The sequence below is a fragment of the Platichthys flesus genome, chromosome 19, assembly GCF_949316205.1.
Source record: "Platichthys flesus chromosome 19, fPlaFle2.1, whole genome shotgun sequence".
NCBI classification, from domain to species: Eukaryota; Metazoa; Chordata; class Actinopteri; order Pleuronectiformes; family Pleuronectidae; genus Platichthys; species Platichthys flesus.
The window spans coordinates 1,091,093-1,102,752 of NC_084963.1; the positions used below are offsets into that span (position 1 = coordinate 1,091,093).

General features: G+C 43.9%; 2 protein-coding genes across 2 annotated transcripts; one reads left to right on the forward strand and one right to left on the reverse strand.

The window, feature by feature from the left end:
• Nucleotides 1-26: 26 nt before the first annotated feature.
• man2a1 (mannosidase, alpha, class 2A, member 1) lies at nt 27-8,627 on the reverse strand. Its single transcript, XM_062412411.1, has 24 exons — nt 8,438-8,627; nt 7,932-8,088; nt 7,521-7,745; nt 7,253-7,397; nt 7,076-7,163; nt 6,909-6,992; nt 6,412-6,539; nt 6,159-6,332; nt 5,755-5,941; nt 5,396-5,573; nt 5,047-5,237; nt 4,626-4,823; nt 4,025-4,139; nt 3,807-3,874; nt 3,553-3,721; nt 3,241-3,477; nt 2,938-3,066; nt 2,742-2,856; nt 2,413-2,546; nt 2,193-2,334; nt 1,917-2,050; nt 1,623-1,817; nt 1,363-1,473; nt 27-1,272 (listed from the first exon to the last, which is right to left on the reverse strand). Exons 2-24 carry the CDS (start codon nt 8,076-8,078, stop codon nt 1,099-1,101), a joined length of 3,468 nt encoding a protein of 1,155 aa, XP_062268395.1. The 5' UTR covers nt 8,079-8,088; nt 8,438-8,627; the 3' UTR covers nt 27-1,098.
• A 407-nt stretch (nt 8,628-9,034) lies between these two features.
• On the forward strand, nt 9,035-10,856 carry atp6v1g1 (ATPase H+ transporting V1 subunit G1). Its single transcript, XM_062412413.1, has 3 exons — nt 9,035-9,262; nt 9,930-10,030; nt 10,110-10,856. The coding sequence occupies exons 1-3, from the start codon at nt 9,181-9,183 to the stop codon at nt 10,281-10,283; spliced, it is 357 nt and encodes a 118-aa protein (XP_062268397.1). The 5' UTR covers nt 9,035-9,180; the 3' UTR covers nt 10,284-10,856.
• Nucleotides 10,857-11,660: the final 804 nt, after the last annotated feature.

Genomic DNA, 11,660 nt, shown 5'->3' on the forward strand with positions numbered 1-11,660 from the left:
TTCTGTCTGGAAATACACTACTGTCATCAGATGAAACAATCATTTATTTTTTTCCATCAATTACAAAAATAAAGTATTAAAGTATTTTTTCAATTCACAATAGAAAACCTTCATTTTACAAAACTTCACCATTTTATGATTTAAATCTTCATGTTACACCAAAATATAACATTTCTAGATAAGAAAGTATTTCCCCAAGTTCCCAAAAGTTTCTCTATTACAGCATAAATAGAAAAATATTTTTTAACATATAAATATGTATATCAATTTAACATATACACACATTTTGGAAAGAAAAAGGCCCAAAGTAAAAAATCTCCAGTGTAATAAATCAACACATCAATTTAAGACAAACAACTAATCAATGACACAAATAAATAAAAATCATTCAAACAAAATCAACAAGATAAAATCAATAAATCACACTTTAAGTGGACATGTTGACGCATAGTTCCACATTCCTGCATAAACAGAGAAATGAAACTGAATTAAGAAAGTAGCAGCAACAACACATACTCTGACCTTTCACCATGGACTCACACATTCATTTAGAACATTCATCAAACATCGAGCTCACGACTCGATTGGTCCCTTTTTGTTGACGAAGCAACTTCACACAAACCGGTTAAATTTCAGTGTTTTCTCAGTTTTTTAAATAACCTTAGACCTTTAGAATGACCAAGGTTTTAGCTTCTCTTTGCAGAAGACAAACATCAAGTGAAAGTGATGATTACTTTCCTTGACAGATAAATTAAGGTTGATTAATGGTTTTAGATCAACCTTGAACCTTAGCAGCTTTGTTTTCTCTTTTCATTTTTGGTCTCCATGTTCTTTTCGATATTTTCTCCTGTGTTTATTTGTTTAAAATGATAAATAAACACAGGGGATCCGTATATCCAGATTATTATTAATTTGTCTTTTAAGTTTTAACGGTCTCATACAATTTTTAATAGTAACTTTTAATTTACTTTTTGACAGATTTTGTCATCATTTATCTTCCATATGCCGGTCAACTGTAGAGCTAGTTCCTGCCGATTGTAAAAACTCTTGATCATGCGACATCACAAGTGTGCCATCACATTTAGTTCCCTCATGTTTTCAGTCGATCTCCACGCGGTACGCACTGATTTCCATTGGCCGCAGACGAGTGATCTGCGGCGGCTGCTGCTGCTGGCGGGGGGGCTCTTCGTGGTCATCTTCACGCAGCAGAGTCAGACCTGAATGACGAACTGAGCGAAACTGCAGAGGAGAGAAAACATCGGCCAGATTCACCTGGAAACAGAAAAATATACAAAAACAGATAAAACATTTGTTTAAATGTTGTGTGTGTGTGTGTGTGTATGTGTGTGTGTGTGAGTATACCTCCTCGTGCACGCTCCATGTGCACACAGGCGCTGGCTTTGGGATGATGCTACAGTCAAAGCCCTTCCTGTGTAGGAGGAGAGCAGCTTCCTGTGACGCGCTCTCTGCTTTCTGATCCATAAACAGAAATAAACTTACTACTGTTATTTACCATGGTAACACCTATTTATACGTCGTCATTTTTGATTATCGTGACTTAACATTTATATTAAGCTTTATTTCTGAAAACCAAAGCTGAAGCTGCAGGTGCTGCTCCTCACCTGAGCGTCCTCCAGTGTCCTCAGGTTCAGCAGGTGGACGTCGCACGGCAGAGATGAGCTGAGTGGGCGGAAGGGGCGGAGCTTTGGCAGCTTGGTGTTGCTCTGGGTGACCATGGTGACTGGTGGGTGGCAGAGGGAGAGCGAGGATAGGTGGGCGAGTAGTGACAGGTGTTCAACTGATGCTCCTCCCACATCCTGTCAGAAAACACATAAAGACAAAAGATTAATAAAAGTTACAAAGAGAGTAAAAAATTAAAGTATTTACTCTTGAAACCTGAGTCCACACCCCCTCACCTGAGTCCCGCCCCTCCGCTCCTCCAGCAGCAGTTGGAAAAGACTCGTCGTCAGCTTGTTGTCGGTGACACCCTGACCGAGGCCGCGGTTATCGTCCTGCTGCAGCCGCCGGTCCAACACCACCTCCAGCTCACCTGCACGGGTCAGAGGTCACAGGTCAGAAAGAGGAAAGAGGTCACAAAGGAGTCAGAGTCAGCACACCTGTTTATAAACTCGTCTCAAGCATCATGTTGGTATTATGATGAACACGTTTAAACGTCTGAAGGCTGTTGTCACCTGGTCTGAGCGAGGCGACGGCCTGACTCTGAGCCGACAGCAGCGTCAGGCGAGACACCGAGTCCTGGAGGAACGAGGACGAGGTCATCGGATAGAAGTTGGCCTGCAGGGGGAGCTTCGCCAGGGTCCTTCGCTGCTGCATCTGCACCCAATCAATCCTCCATCAGTAATGACCAACAGACATGAAACGATCTGATTGGACGAATGAAAAGGTAGAAACCTGGAAACCGTTGAGGTCGGAGAAGAAACGGTTGCCGCTGGCGACATCAGTGACAAGTCTCATGACCAGTTCCTGGTTCTTCTCTGACCTGATGTCCACCGTGTTGGAAATCTCCAGGGACTTCCCAGCATGCCCTGGGGCACAGGAGGTAAGGATAATATGTTATATTAAACGAGGTACATCCCTGCACACAAACATGTCAGTAAGATGTTTTAAACATGTTAGTTTAAAACATGTAAGTTGACAAACTGAGTTCTAAACACGCAAGGCAGGATCACATGACACACAGACGTAGCATGACAGAAACTAAGGTAGAAACACATCGTTACCGTCGAGGTGGAGGAGCCGCACCGTGTGTGTGAAGTGTTGGTAACAGGAAGTGATGTCAGAGAAGATGGGACCTCTGGAGATCCGGACCAGGGGGGGCTTTGAGGACGAGTAGAGCTGCCGGGGGGTGAGAGACAACCACAGTCAATCAGAGTCAACTGGTTTGGGTCTTGATCTAAGTCTTGGTCCTGGTCTTACCTGGGCCCCCTCCTCCCCAGGCAGAAACAGGTAGGCTCCACTCTTGTCCGGGTTTCCTCTAGTTCTGGTTCCGTACCACAGGAACTGGATTTTCACGTCACGGACCAGACCGGATTGAAGACGCAGCTTCTGAATTTCAAAATAAAATGAAACAATTTAGAAAAACATAGATGAAAAAAAGATTATAATCAATGATGAATTATAAATAATCACAAATAATAATAATAAGATTTATTAAAACAAAACCAGAGTAAAATAAAAAAATGTATACATATGTGTGTGTGTGTATATTTATATACATACCTGCAGCAGGCCAGTCTTCAGGGAACTCCATATTTGGACATGCTTGTTGCTAAGCGACACGGCCTTGTCGGCATCAGGTCCGGTGAGGTGCGACACCTGAAACTGCTTGGTGGTAACAGTCGGTGTGTTGCCACGACGATGGAAGGTGTACTGTGCCCGGTGGGAGGAGCCAGCTGGCGCTTTGCTCACATGACACACGACGAGTGACAGAGGAGGAAGTTCAGCCACGAAAGAAAACTGTCGAGACAAAACACAACGTGAAACCAAGACCAACCAAAGTCTGATTGTGATGAGCTCAGCTCGGACTCTCACCTGGAACGCCTCCGTGGACGCTCGGCTCGGCTCTGTCCACACCGCCGAGATCTGCGCAGCCAATGGCTGACCGGTCTCTGCATCAACCACACGAGCATCCAGAGAATCGACCACGATGGTGATGACAGAGGTTTTGAGCTGCTCCGTCGGGTTAAAGATGATCAACGGCCTGAAACACAAGTGATCGATATTGAAACAACCTTCCATTTAAACTATATTTAGAACAAATTTAGTAACAGAGTCCAGCGCCTCACCTGGGCTCATCGCTGAGCACGAGCGGCGTCTTCTGAGGCAAAGCGTCGTGAGCTGAGATCACGTCGTCCTGTGGAAACATCACATGACTTACATCAGAGCTCTGACTGGTCTGTCACATCAGCTGATGTCCGGACAGACTCTGACCTTTCAACACAAACCACCCCTCACATCACAGATCAAACAAGCCTGTGAAACAGAAGATGGACTCAGAGGTTACCATTAGCAGGAAGGGTTTCGACTGGTCGTGGTGGTAAAGGCTCTTGTCCAATAGGAGCAGCCAGTGGGCGGAGCTCTGCAGCACCTGGCGCAGGTTCAGGATGGAGTGAAATAATCTGAAAAATAATGTTTGTTTAATTCTACATAATTTGTATTGTTTTCAACGCTCTGATCGACTCAATCATTTTTTCTCTGCATTGGAAAAAAACAAACAAAAAACTTTATTTTAAAAAAATGACTATAAAACATGATGTTATCACTACAATGGGAATGCTGGTAAACTAATGTTAGCTGCTAAATAAATGGGTAGGATGGCAGGCTAATGCTACAAGCTAACTTCTCACTCGAAACAGAACTGTACCTGAGACCGTTGCCAGTGATGATGCCATCCTTCAACTGAGAGCATGGAGGAATAAATGAGACAAAGACAAGCTAATGCTAAAGGTATAGCAGTTTCAGGTGCTAATACTGATTTATTACCTTTGTTGTTTAGCTTTGATTTAAGCTAACAAGCTAACACAGTGTTTTCAAGCTATCATACCAAAATAAACCTGTATTATCAAACATGCTAGCATGCTAGTTTGCTAACAGGAGGTAGCCACCTGATGCCGTAGTCGACCACCACAGGGTCACGGGCAGTGCCAGTGACGGCGTCATGGTGCTGGAACAGTGCTAGGCTCCGCCTCCCCGCTGTCAGGCGCTGGAAGTGTTCCTGAGCCGGAAAATCTGCAACCACACCACCGTCGCCATGGAAACGTCGCATTTCAGCCAGCGTCAACGTGAAGAGAATTTCTGTGGCTCTGTGAAAGACGTGAAACATTTCAAATGAAAATTAACTCAATTAATTCAGTTACAAACAAAACACGTGACACATTAATAACAATAATATTAACAGAAGATATGAGTCAATGCATTAAACTGTCATCATTTGTTTATTGGTGGATTTTAATTAATTGAAAAGCTGTTTATTGTCAAGAGAAATCAATTGAAGAACAATCCAAACAGATTGAGATGTGTTGGTACCTGAGCGTGGCCTCCAGCATTCTGTCCAGACGCTTGTAAAACGGTCTGGAGGTGAAGTATCCGCTCCAGTAATGGTCGTCTCGGTCGGCGTAGGTGAAGAAGTCCCCGCGAAGGGTCGGCAGCTTCGTGTCTGCTGCGCTCAGGCGCCGCTCGAGAGCCTGGAAGTAATCTGACAGGGTCCCGAACTGAGCCTGAGGACAAGGAGCAGGAGAAGAACGTGTGACTGGACGACACAAATACCAGGTACGATGCCATTTCAAGAGAGGCCAGCTTTGATGTCAGACTGCTGATTCCACTGTGATGTCACCACAGCCTCTGCCCCGCCCCCTCAGGTGTATCAGGCACTCACCTTGACGTGCAGCTCTGGGTGCTGGTCAAAGTAGTCAAAGAGTTTCTGGTAGTTATTGAACTGAGCGTCCCATTCGCTTGACTCCACAAACCGAAAGTCATCGCCGAGGGGAACGAAGAGAACCGGAGAACGAAAGAGACGAGACTTCTGACGGTACTGATCCAATAGGAGGAGAGCGCTGAAAGAACAGAGACGTCAACATGAGAAAGTCACAATCACAGAAACCCTGAAGCATTGTCATTCTTCTATGTGTCTTTAACTTAGACGAGCTCATGATGAAACTTGAAAATTCAGAAAAAAAAACTGTTTATTCAATTGATCGTCACAATTTGAAATAACGGTGATAAATCACTACTTACCGCTCCTGGACGTTCTGCTCTGTGATTGGCTTAGGTGGTATTCTCCACGGACAGAAGACCTGCCCTCCTGGCAAGCGGTGGAAGTCGAACTGACAACACACGGACGGGTTCGGACCACACGTGTGAGGTACGTCATAGCTGTAGAATGGCATCATGTGACACTTGATGTCACTACGGGGGGAGGAGTCTGACAAGTGGCAGATTTTAGAGAAACAAGAACTTTGTCACAAAAAGGAGAAAAATAAAGAATAAAAGTCTTTTATTTTAAAAGAGAATGTTTTAAACAATTGTTTGACAAATGCTAAGTTATCATTCATATTAAATCATTTTAAAACATTGATATTAATTAGTGAAATAATGTATCAAATAAATGTACAAATTAAATGAGTCTCGCCCACACTCACCCCAGCTCTGTCGCCATTGAAACTCAAGCGTCTGTTGCTGGGCAAACTGTTTCTTGACGGCATAGTGAACTCGTTGAATGACCATGTTGCTAAGCCCCGCCCCCTTCAGCAAGTAGGCCATGGAGGGGGAGTGGCCAAATGGATCAATAGCCCACCCGCTACTTGGCTTCACGCCTGCTCACAGAAACAAAGCATGAATAAAGAAAGAGTGACATCGCAGAAACGTGAAGCCTGGTGAAAACAGAAGACGAACCCAGGTGTCTCTGAATCCACTGATGACCCTCGATCAGCTGATCCAACAGAGCGAAGTAATGAGAATTTGCTTCGTCCGCCATCACCCAGCCGCCTGTCACCAGCTCCAGCTGCCCTGCTCCCACAAGACTGCCAAACATATAAAAAAATAAGAACTGAAAAATTCAGATTCAACGGAATAAAAATAAAATCTATATTTGAAGACCAAACTGAGACACATGAGGAAAGATTCAAAATTCAAGACATTATTGTCATGTGCACATCAATTACATTTATCAGTCGCTGGCAATGAACTGCTCGGGTCACAGGCTCTCTTCTAGCAATGCTCAACATATTACGCAGCCCAACATTTTTTTAAAGCACAATGCAGAATAAAGCAGCAATAAATAACAAAAAGACTGAAAAGGAGCAGGGCTGTGGGGGAGCTTCAGACACGGCAGCCGTACTCGGCGTCATGCTAATAAACAAAAAAATAAACAAGATAAAAATAGCATTTACCGTTTGACCATCTCTCTCTTCTGATCGTCAATGTCGTTCCACCATTTAGAGAAATAACTGACTTCTGCCCAGATCATCTTCTTCCTGAAGAACAAGTGAATCGTCCACTTATTCTTTAATACATTCGCTCACACACAGACACAGAGTTTCGTCATGACGATCCTAACCTGTGGTCCTCGCTCAGTTTCATCAACATGTTGTTAAGGATGTGTCTCGTCTGATCCTGATAATAAAGGTCAAAGGTCTTTAACCAACCTGCAAGGCAAACACACACAAAATGTAGATGAATCAACAGACTGATGTTCCGATCATTCTGATAGTTTGTTGTTTGTGTTCTTTCTCACCTGGGTCGTTGTGTGAGTGTGGAACAAGAATAATTTCGAGCGGCTGGTCATCCCACTCGTTCCCATTGTAATGGATATCAAACCCCTGTTTCCAGACGCCACCGTCAAGGTTGTCAAAGGGCAGGAGGTCATAAACGTCCAGCAGCTACAGGTAAAGACATGATGAGTGTGTGTTACTATGTATGTGTTATTCAGTTTTTTGTTTAGTAAACAACTTCAACCAAAGTACTTTTGTAAAAACAAACAGCTGTTAGCATTCTAAGCTAACCTGAACGCCATCAGCGTCATCCTTCATCTTTCCGGCAGATCGGCAGCCCGACAGCTCGTCGGCCGCGCTGTGGATAGAGACTGAGCTAACGTTGGCTCCTTCTCCTTCTTTTTCCCATGATGCTTTGCGGTGGATCAGAGAATCCCGCAGTGTGACAACCAGACGGTTGTTGTCGCTAAGGAGATGCTCCAACCTGTCAATCTTCTGCTGGAGGCGGGACAAGTCCTGCAGAGAAGTTTTGATTGATTCTTTAAAAACACTGACGAGAAACTCACAAAGAACCTTCCGTCCAATCACACAGGTGCTTACCGACCACACTCTAGTGGGCGTGAACAAACAGTTTGACTGACAGCTCCAAGGTGACCAGTTTTCATTACTGTGTAATGTCAACAGTGTGTTTCCATTACTCACCTCGTCCCCCTGTACAACAGGTGGGTTCCCACCTTGCTGTAGCTCCGCCCCCTGCATCAGCTCCAGCATGCGGTACAATGACATCAAAGCTACGCAGAAGATCCCGCCCGCCAGCACCGCCAACACCCGACTCCTCTTCATGACCATGACAACAAAGCTGAAAACAAAGAAACACAAAGACTTGAGGTAAGAGAACTGTAGCAATCCATGTGTGTGTCTATTTGCATGTTGGTGTGTGCAACTGTGAATGGATTAAAGTGTGGATGTATGTGTGTGTGTCTGATCCGGTTTTACATGTATTTCCCCCCACCGCCCAACACACACACAAACCAACAACCCCCCCCCCCCCCCCCCCCTCCACACACACACAAACACACATTTGATATTGATTCATTTCCAGCAGGAGTCTGAAGGTAAATAATTAAAGTGATGATGATGTGTTAATTCAGATTATTATTATAACAACTATAATATTTTTGATAAAGTCACTTCCGGTCTTACTCTACCTTCTCTACCGGACTTCCGCGTTGAGCGGACAGGTGTCTCGTGCCGCCGCTCACCTGTCAACTGTCACACTTTCACTTGAAAATAAAAAAATTAAAATTTACGTTAACATTTTCATTAAAATCAAAAAGTATCTGAGCAGCACGAGCTCCGGTCGCTGATGCGCCTGCTCCAGCTCCTTGTTTTGCTTCCGGTCTGGTTCAGCTGACTCAGCGCTCCGGAAGCGTCACTTCCTGTTAGACAAGCTTTTTTCCCCCCTACAACTTTATTGTCTGTGAAAAAACACGTTGACACCTGAGTGAGAGACATTCTGCAGGTTCTACTGTTTTTTATTTTTTTACTACAGAACTAAGCTTTTACTGAGAGACATTCTGGCTGTTGTCATCACTCATGTTCTCTATGTATTTACAGAAAATAGATTATTAATGTCCACGTCCGAGTCATTACATAAATATTAATAGTTAATTATTTTATTTTACTGAATGTGCTCATCTATTTTATTCCACTGTAATGTATCTGTGATGTTAATAAAGTTATTTTAATTTTTTTTAACTCCGCCACGTCCATCCCACCTCCAGCTCCCGTGACAAAGTCACGTGACTAGACTGCATCGTGACTTCCGATCAGCTGACTGCATTTGTAGAAGTCGGTTCATCTTCGACCTTCGTCTCGGTTAATTCCTCCGGTTCCAGCCCCGGTTCCAGTTCCGGTTCTAACGCCGCAGTCCGCATCTCCTATCCCGGTCATGGCGAGTCAGTCTCAGGGGATCCAGCAGCTGCTGCAGGCCGAGAAGAGAGCGGCCGAGAAGGTGGCGGAGGCCCGCAAACGTGAGTTCATACACGGTCCGTTAGCTGTTAGCTGGTTAGCAGCTTCCAGCGGCTGGAAGTGGCCGTTAACGGGTAAAATCCCCGGTATGACCGTGAGTAACGAGCGATGGAGAAAATAATGGCAGAAACCCGGAGGAACGCAGCGGGCTGATGTAGCGGAACCAGACCGGAGCTGGTGACAACACCAGCGGCCTCCTCGGCTCAGTCAGGTCCCTGAACCGGAGCTGGGACTACCGACTGGGACTAAACCGACTGTAACTACCGACTGGGACCAACCGACTGTAACTACCGACTGGGAATAAACCGAGAAATTATGATGAATTTTGTAAAGATCATGTTGTGACTCTTAAGTTACGCAAAATCAGTTCATACACATTTACCTCATGATCTGTCATGTTTCATTTGTTCCGTCAAACTTGATCATTTACAATTTATCACTGATCAATTATTCATCAAATGCAGCTTTTAACAAGACGTTAACATTGGTTTTTAATTCGAACAGTTTCTCAATGATGATTCTTATGAGTCAATCATCATGTGATAAAGTCTCATAGAGGAAGGATGAATATACACACATAGTCCTGGTTGTTTAACTTCCTGTCTGTGGATCCTGGTTGTCTAACTTCCTGTCTGTGGATCCTGGTTGTCTAACTTCCTGTCTCGTCAGGTAAGAACCGGCGTCTGAAGCAGGCGAAGGAGGAGGCCCAAGCGGAGATCGAACAGTATCGTCTCCAGAGGGAGAAGGAGTTTAAGACCAAAGAAGCTGCCGTACGAACTTTTCACTTTGATCTTCTTATGTCCTAATGAAATCTGCTTCTTTATTTAATATTTTTTTCCCCCCCATCAGGCCCTTGGTTCCCATGGTAACAGTGCTGTGGAGGTGGACCGTGACACCGTAGAGCGGATGGCCCATATCCAGGCTAGTTACCGCGGTAACAGGGAGGCGGTGCTGGTCGAGCTGCTGCGACGCGTCTGTGACATTAAGCCGGAGTTTCACGCCAACTACCGCGTGGCAGGCTAAGGGGTGGAGCTACGGCCAGAGGGGGTGGGGAAACATGGGATATTAGGATGTTGGCTTATTGGCTTTGTTGGCGTGTTTTTGCTTAAAACTAATTTCTGCTAAACACCAGCAAAATATCAAAGCTTTTATTTTGAAAGTGAAGTTGTTTTCCTGCTCCGGTCAAAAATGGGATCGTAAATAAATGTTGGTGTTACAGTGTTGATGTTTACGAAGTATTTATATATATATATATCAGCATTAATGTCTTTGTTTTGCTTTTTTTTTTTTTAAATCTTTCCTGAACCTAACTTAAGTTTTTCTTCACTGTATCTTTGTCAAGAGAGAAAATAAGCCGATCAGGTGTCAGATTAAATAAAATCAAATGGCAATGATATCATATTTGATCTTGCTGATTGGCTGTCTTTCTCTGAGTGTGCTCCCATGCTCTCTGTCCTGATTGGCTGGAAAGTGGAAAGGCTTTTGCTAGTCCGATTCCACATTTTTTGTGTTGCTTCCTGTGTAATTATGTGACTTCCTGTTGATGTTTGTGAACTGATGATTAAAATGCAACAAAAAATAAACTATTAAATTGGATGTTGATTGGTGGAATCTGTGGGCTGCTGCTCTGTGATTGACTGAGAACAGAGAACCCTCCAGTAATGTGACAGAGCAGATGAAAAACTGTGATGCTTGACATACAGTTTGCATTTTGCAGGACTTGTAAATCAAACGTTATAAGCATAACTCATGTTCCCTAATTTTAGATTTTAACAATGGGTATTGGATGCATCCTCTGTTCATAACCCTGGACTAGTTTGAAGGAAAACACTTTCAACAGGATAAAGAAACGTCAGAGGTGAGGAGGTGATTTATCAGATAACCATTACAACATTGAAGAGAGAAGACAGCGTGTCACAAGGTGTATTCATGTTTAAAGTATTAATACAAGAAAAAACGTTTGACAGATGAAAATGGCAGTTTGGATGATGGAGGTTCTGTCAGTAATAGAATATGTGAGGAGGTTATATTTGAATCACCTTCCAGGATCAGCTGCCATCTTGATCACTGAGTTATCCACGATCCTGGATCTGCCAGGATAAACACATTGATGCACACACAGAAGGATGACGATAATGATGAAGAGGAGGATGAGGAGAAGATATTTGACTGGAGCTCCAGTATAAATAAGATCAGCATGTATGACCACACTGACATGTATGACCACAATGACAACATGTATGACCACACTGACATGTATGATCACGCTGACATGTATGGCCGCACTGACAACATGTATGACCACCCTGACATGTATGACCACACTGCTCAGAGAGTACAATTCGTTTCTTTTGGTTCTTCGAGTTTTTTTAAATGTTGCACTTTAGTTTTTAAAAAAGG

Bases quoted from the DNA above. Each gene is read 5' to 3' on its own strand.
- atp6v1g1 (XM_062412413.1), top strand. From the start codon at position 9,181: ATGGCGAGTCAGTCTCAGGGGATCCAGCAGCTGCTGCAGGCCGAGAAG. The intron at 9,263-9,929 runs GTGAGTTCATAC...CTGTCTCGTCAG, and splicing joins GGTGGCGGAGGCCCGCAAAC to GTAAGAACCGGCGTCTGAAG. The intron at 10,031-10,109 runs GTACGAACTTTT...CCCCCCCATCAG, and splicing joins TTAAGACCAAAGAAGCTGCC to GCCCTTGGTTCCCATGGTAA.
- man2a1 (XM_062412411.1), bottom strand. From the start codon at position 8,078: ATGGTCATGAAGAGGAGTCGGGTGTTGGCGGTGCTGGCGGGCGGGATC. The intron at 3,875-4,024 runs GTAACCTCTGAG...ATGTTTCCACAG, and splicing joins CGAAACCCTTCCTGCTAATG to GACGACGTGATCTCAGCTCA. The intron at 2,547-2,741 runs GTAACGATGTGT...CCTGTGCCCCAG, and splicing joins GCGGCTCCTCCACCTCGACG to GGCATGCTGGGAAGTCCCTG.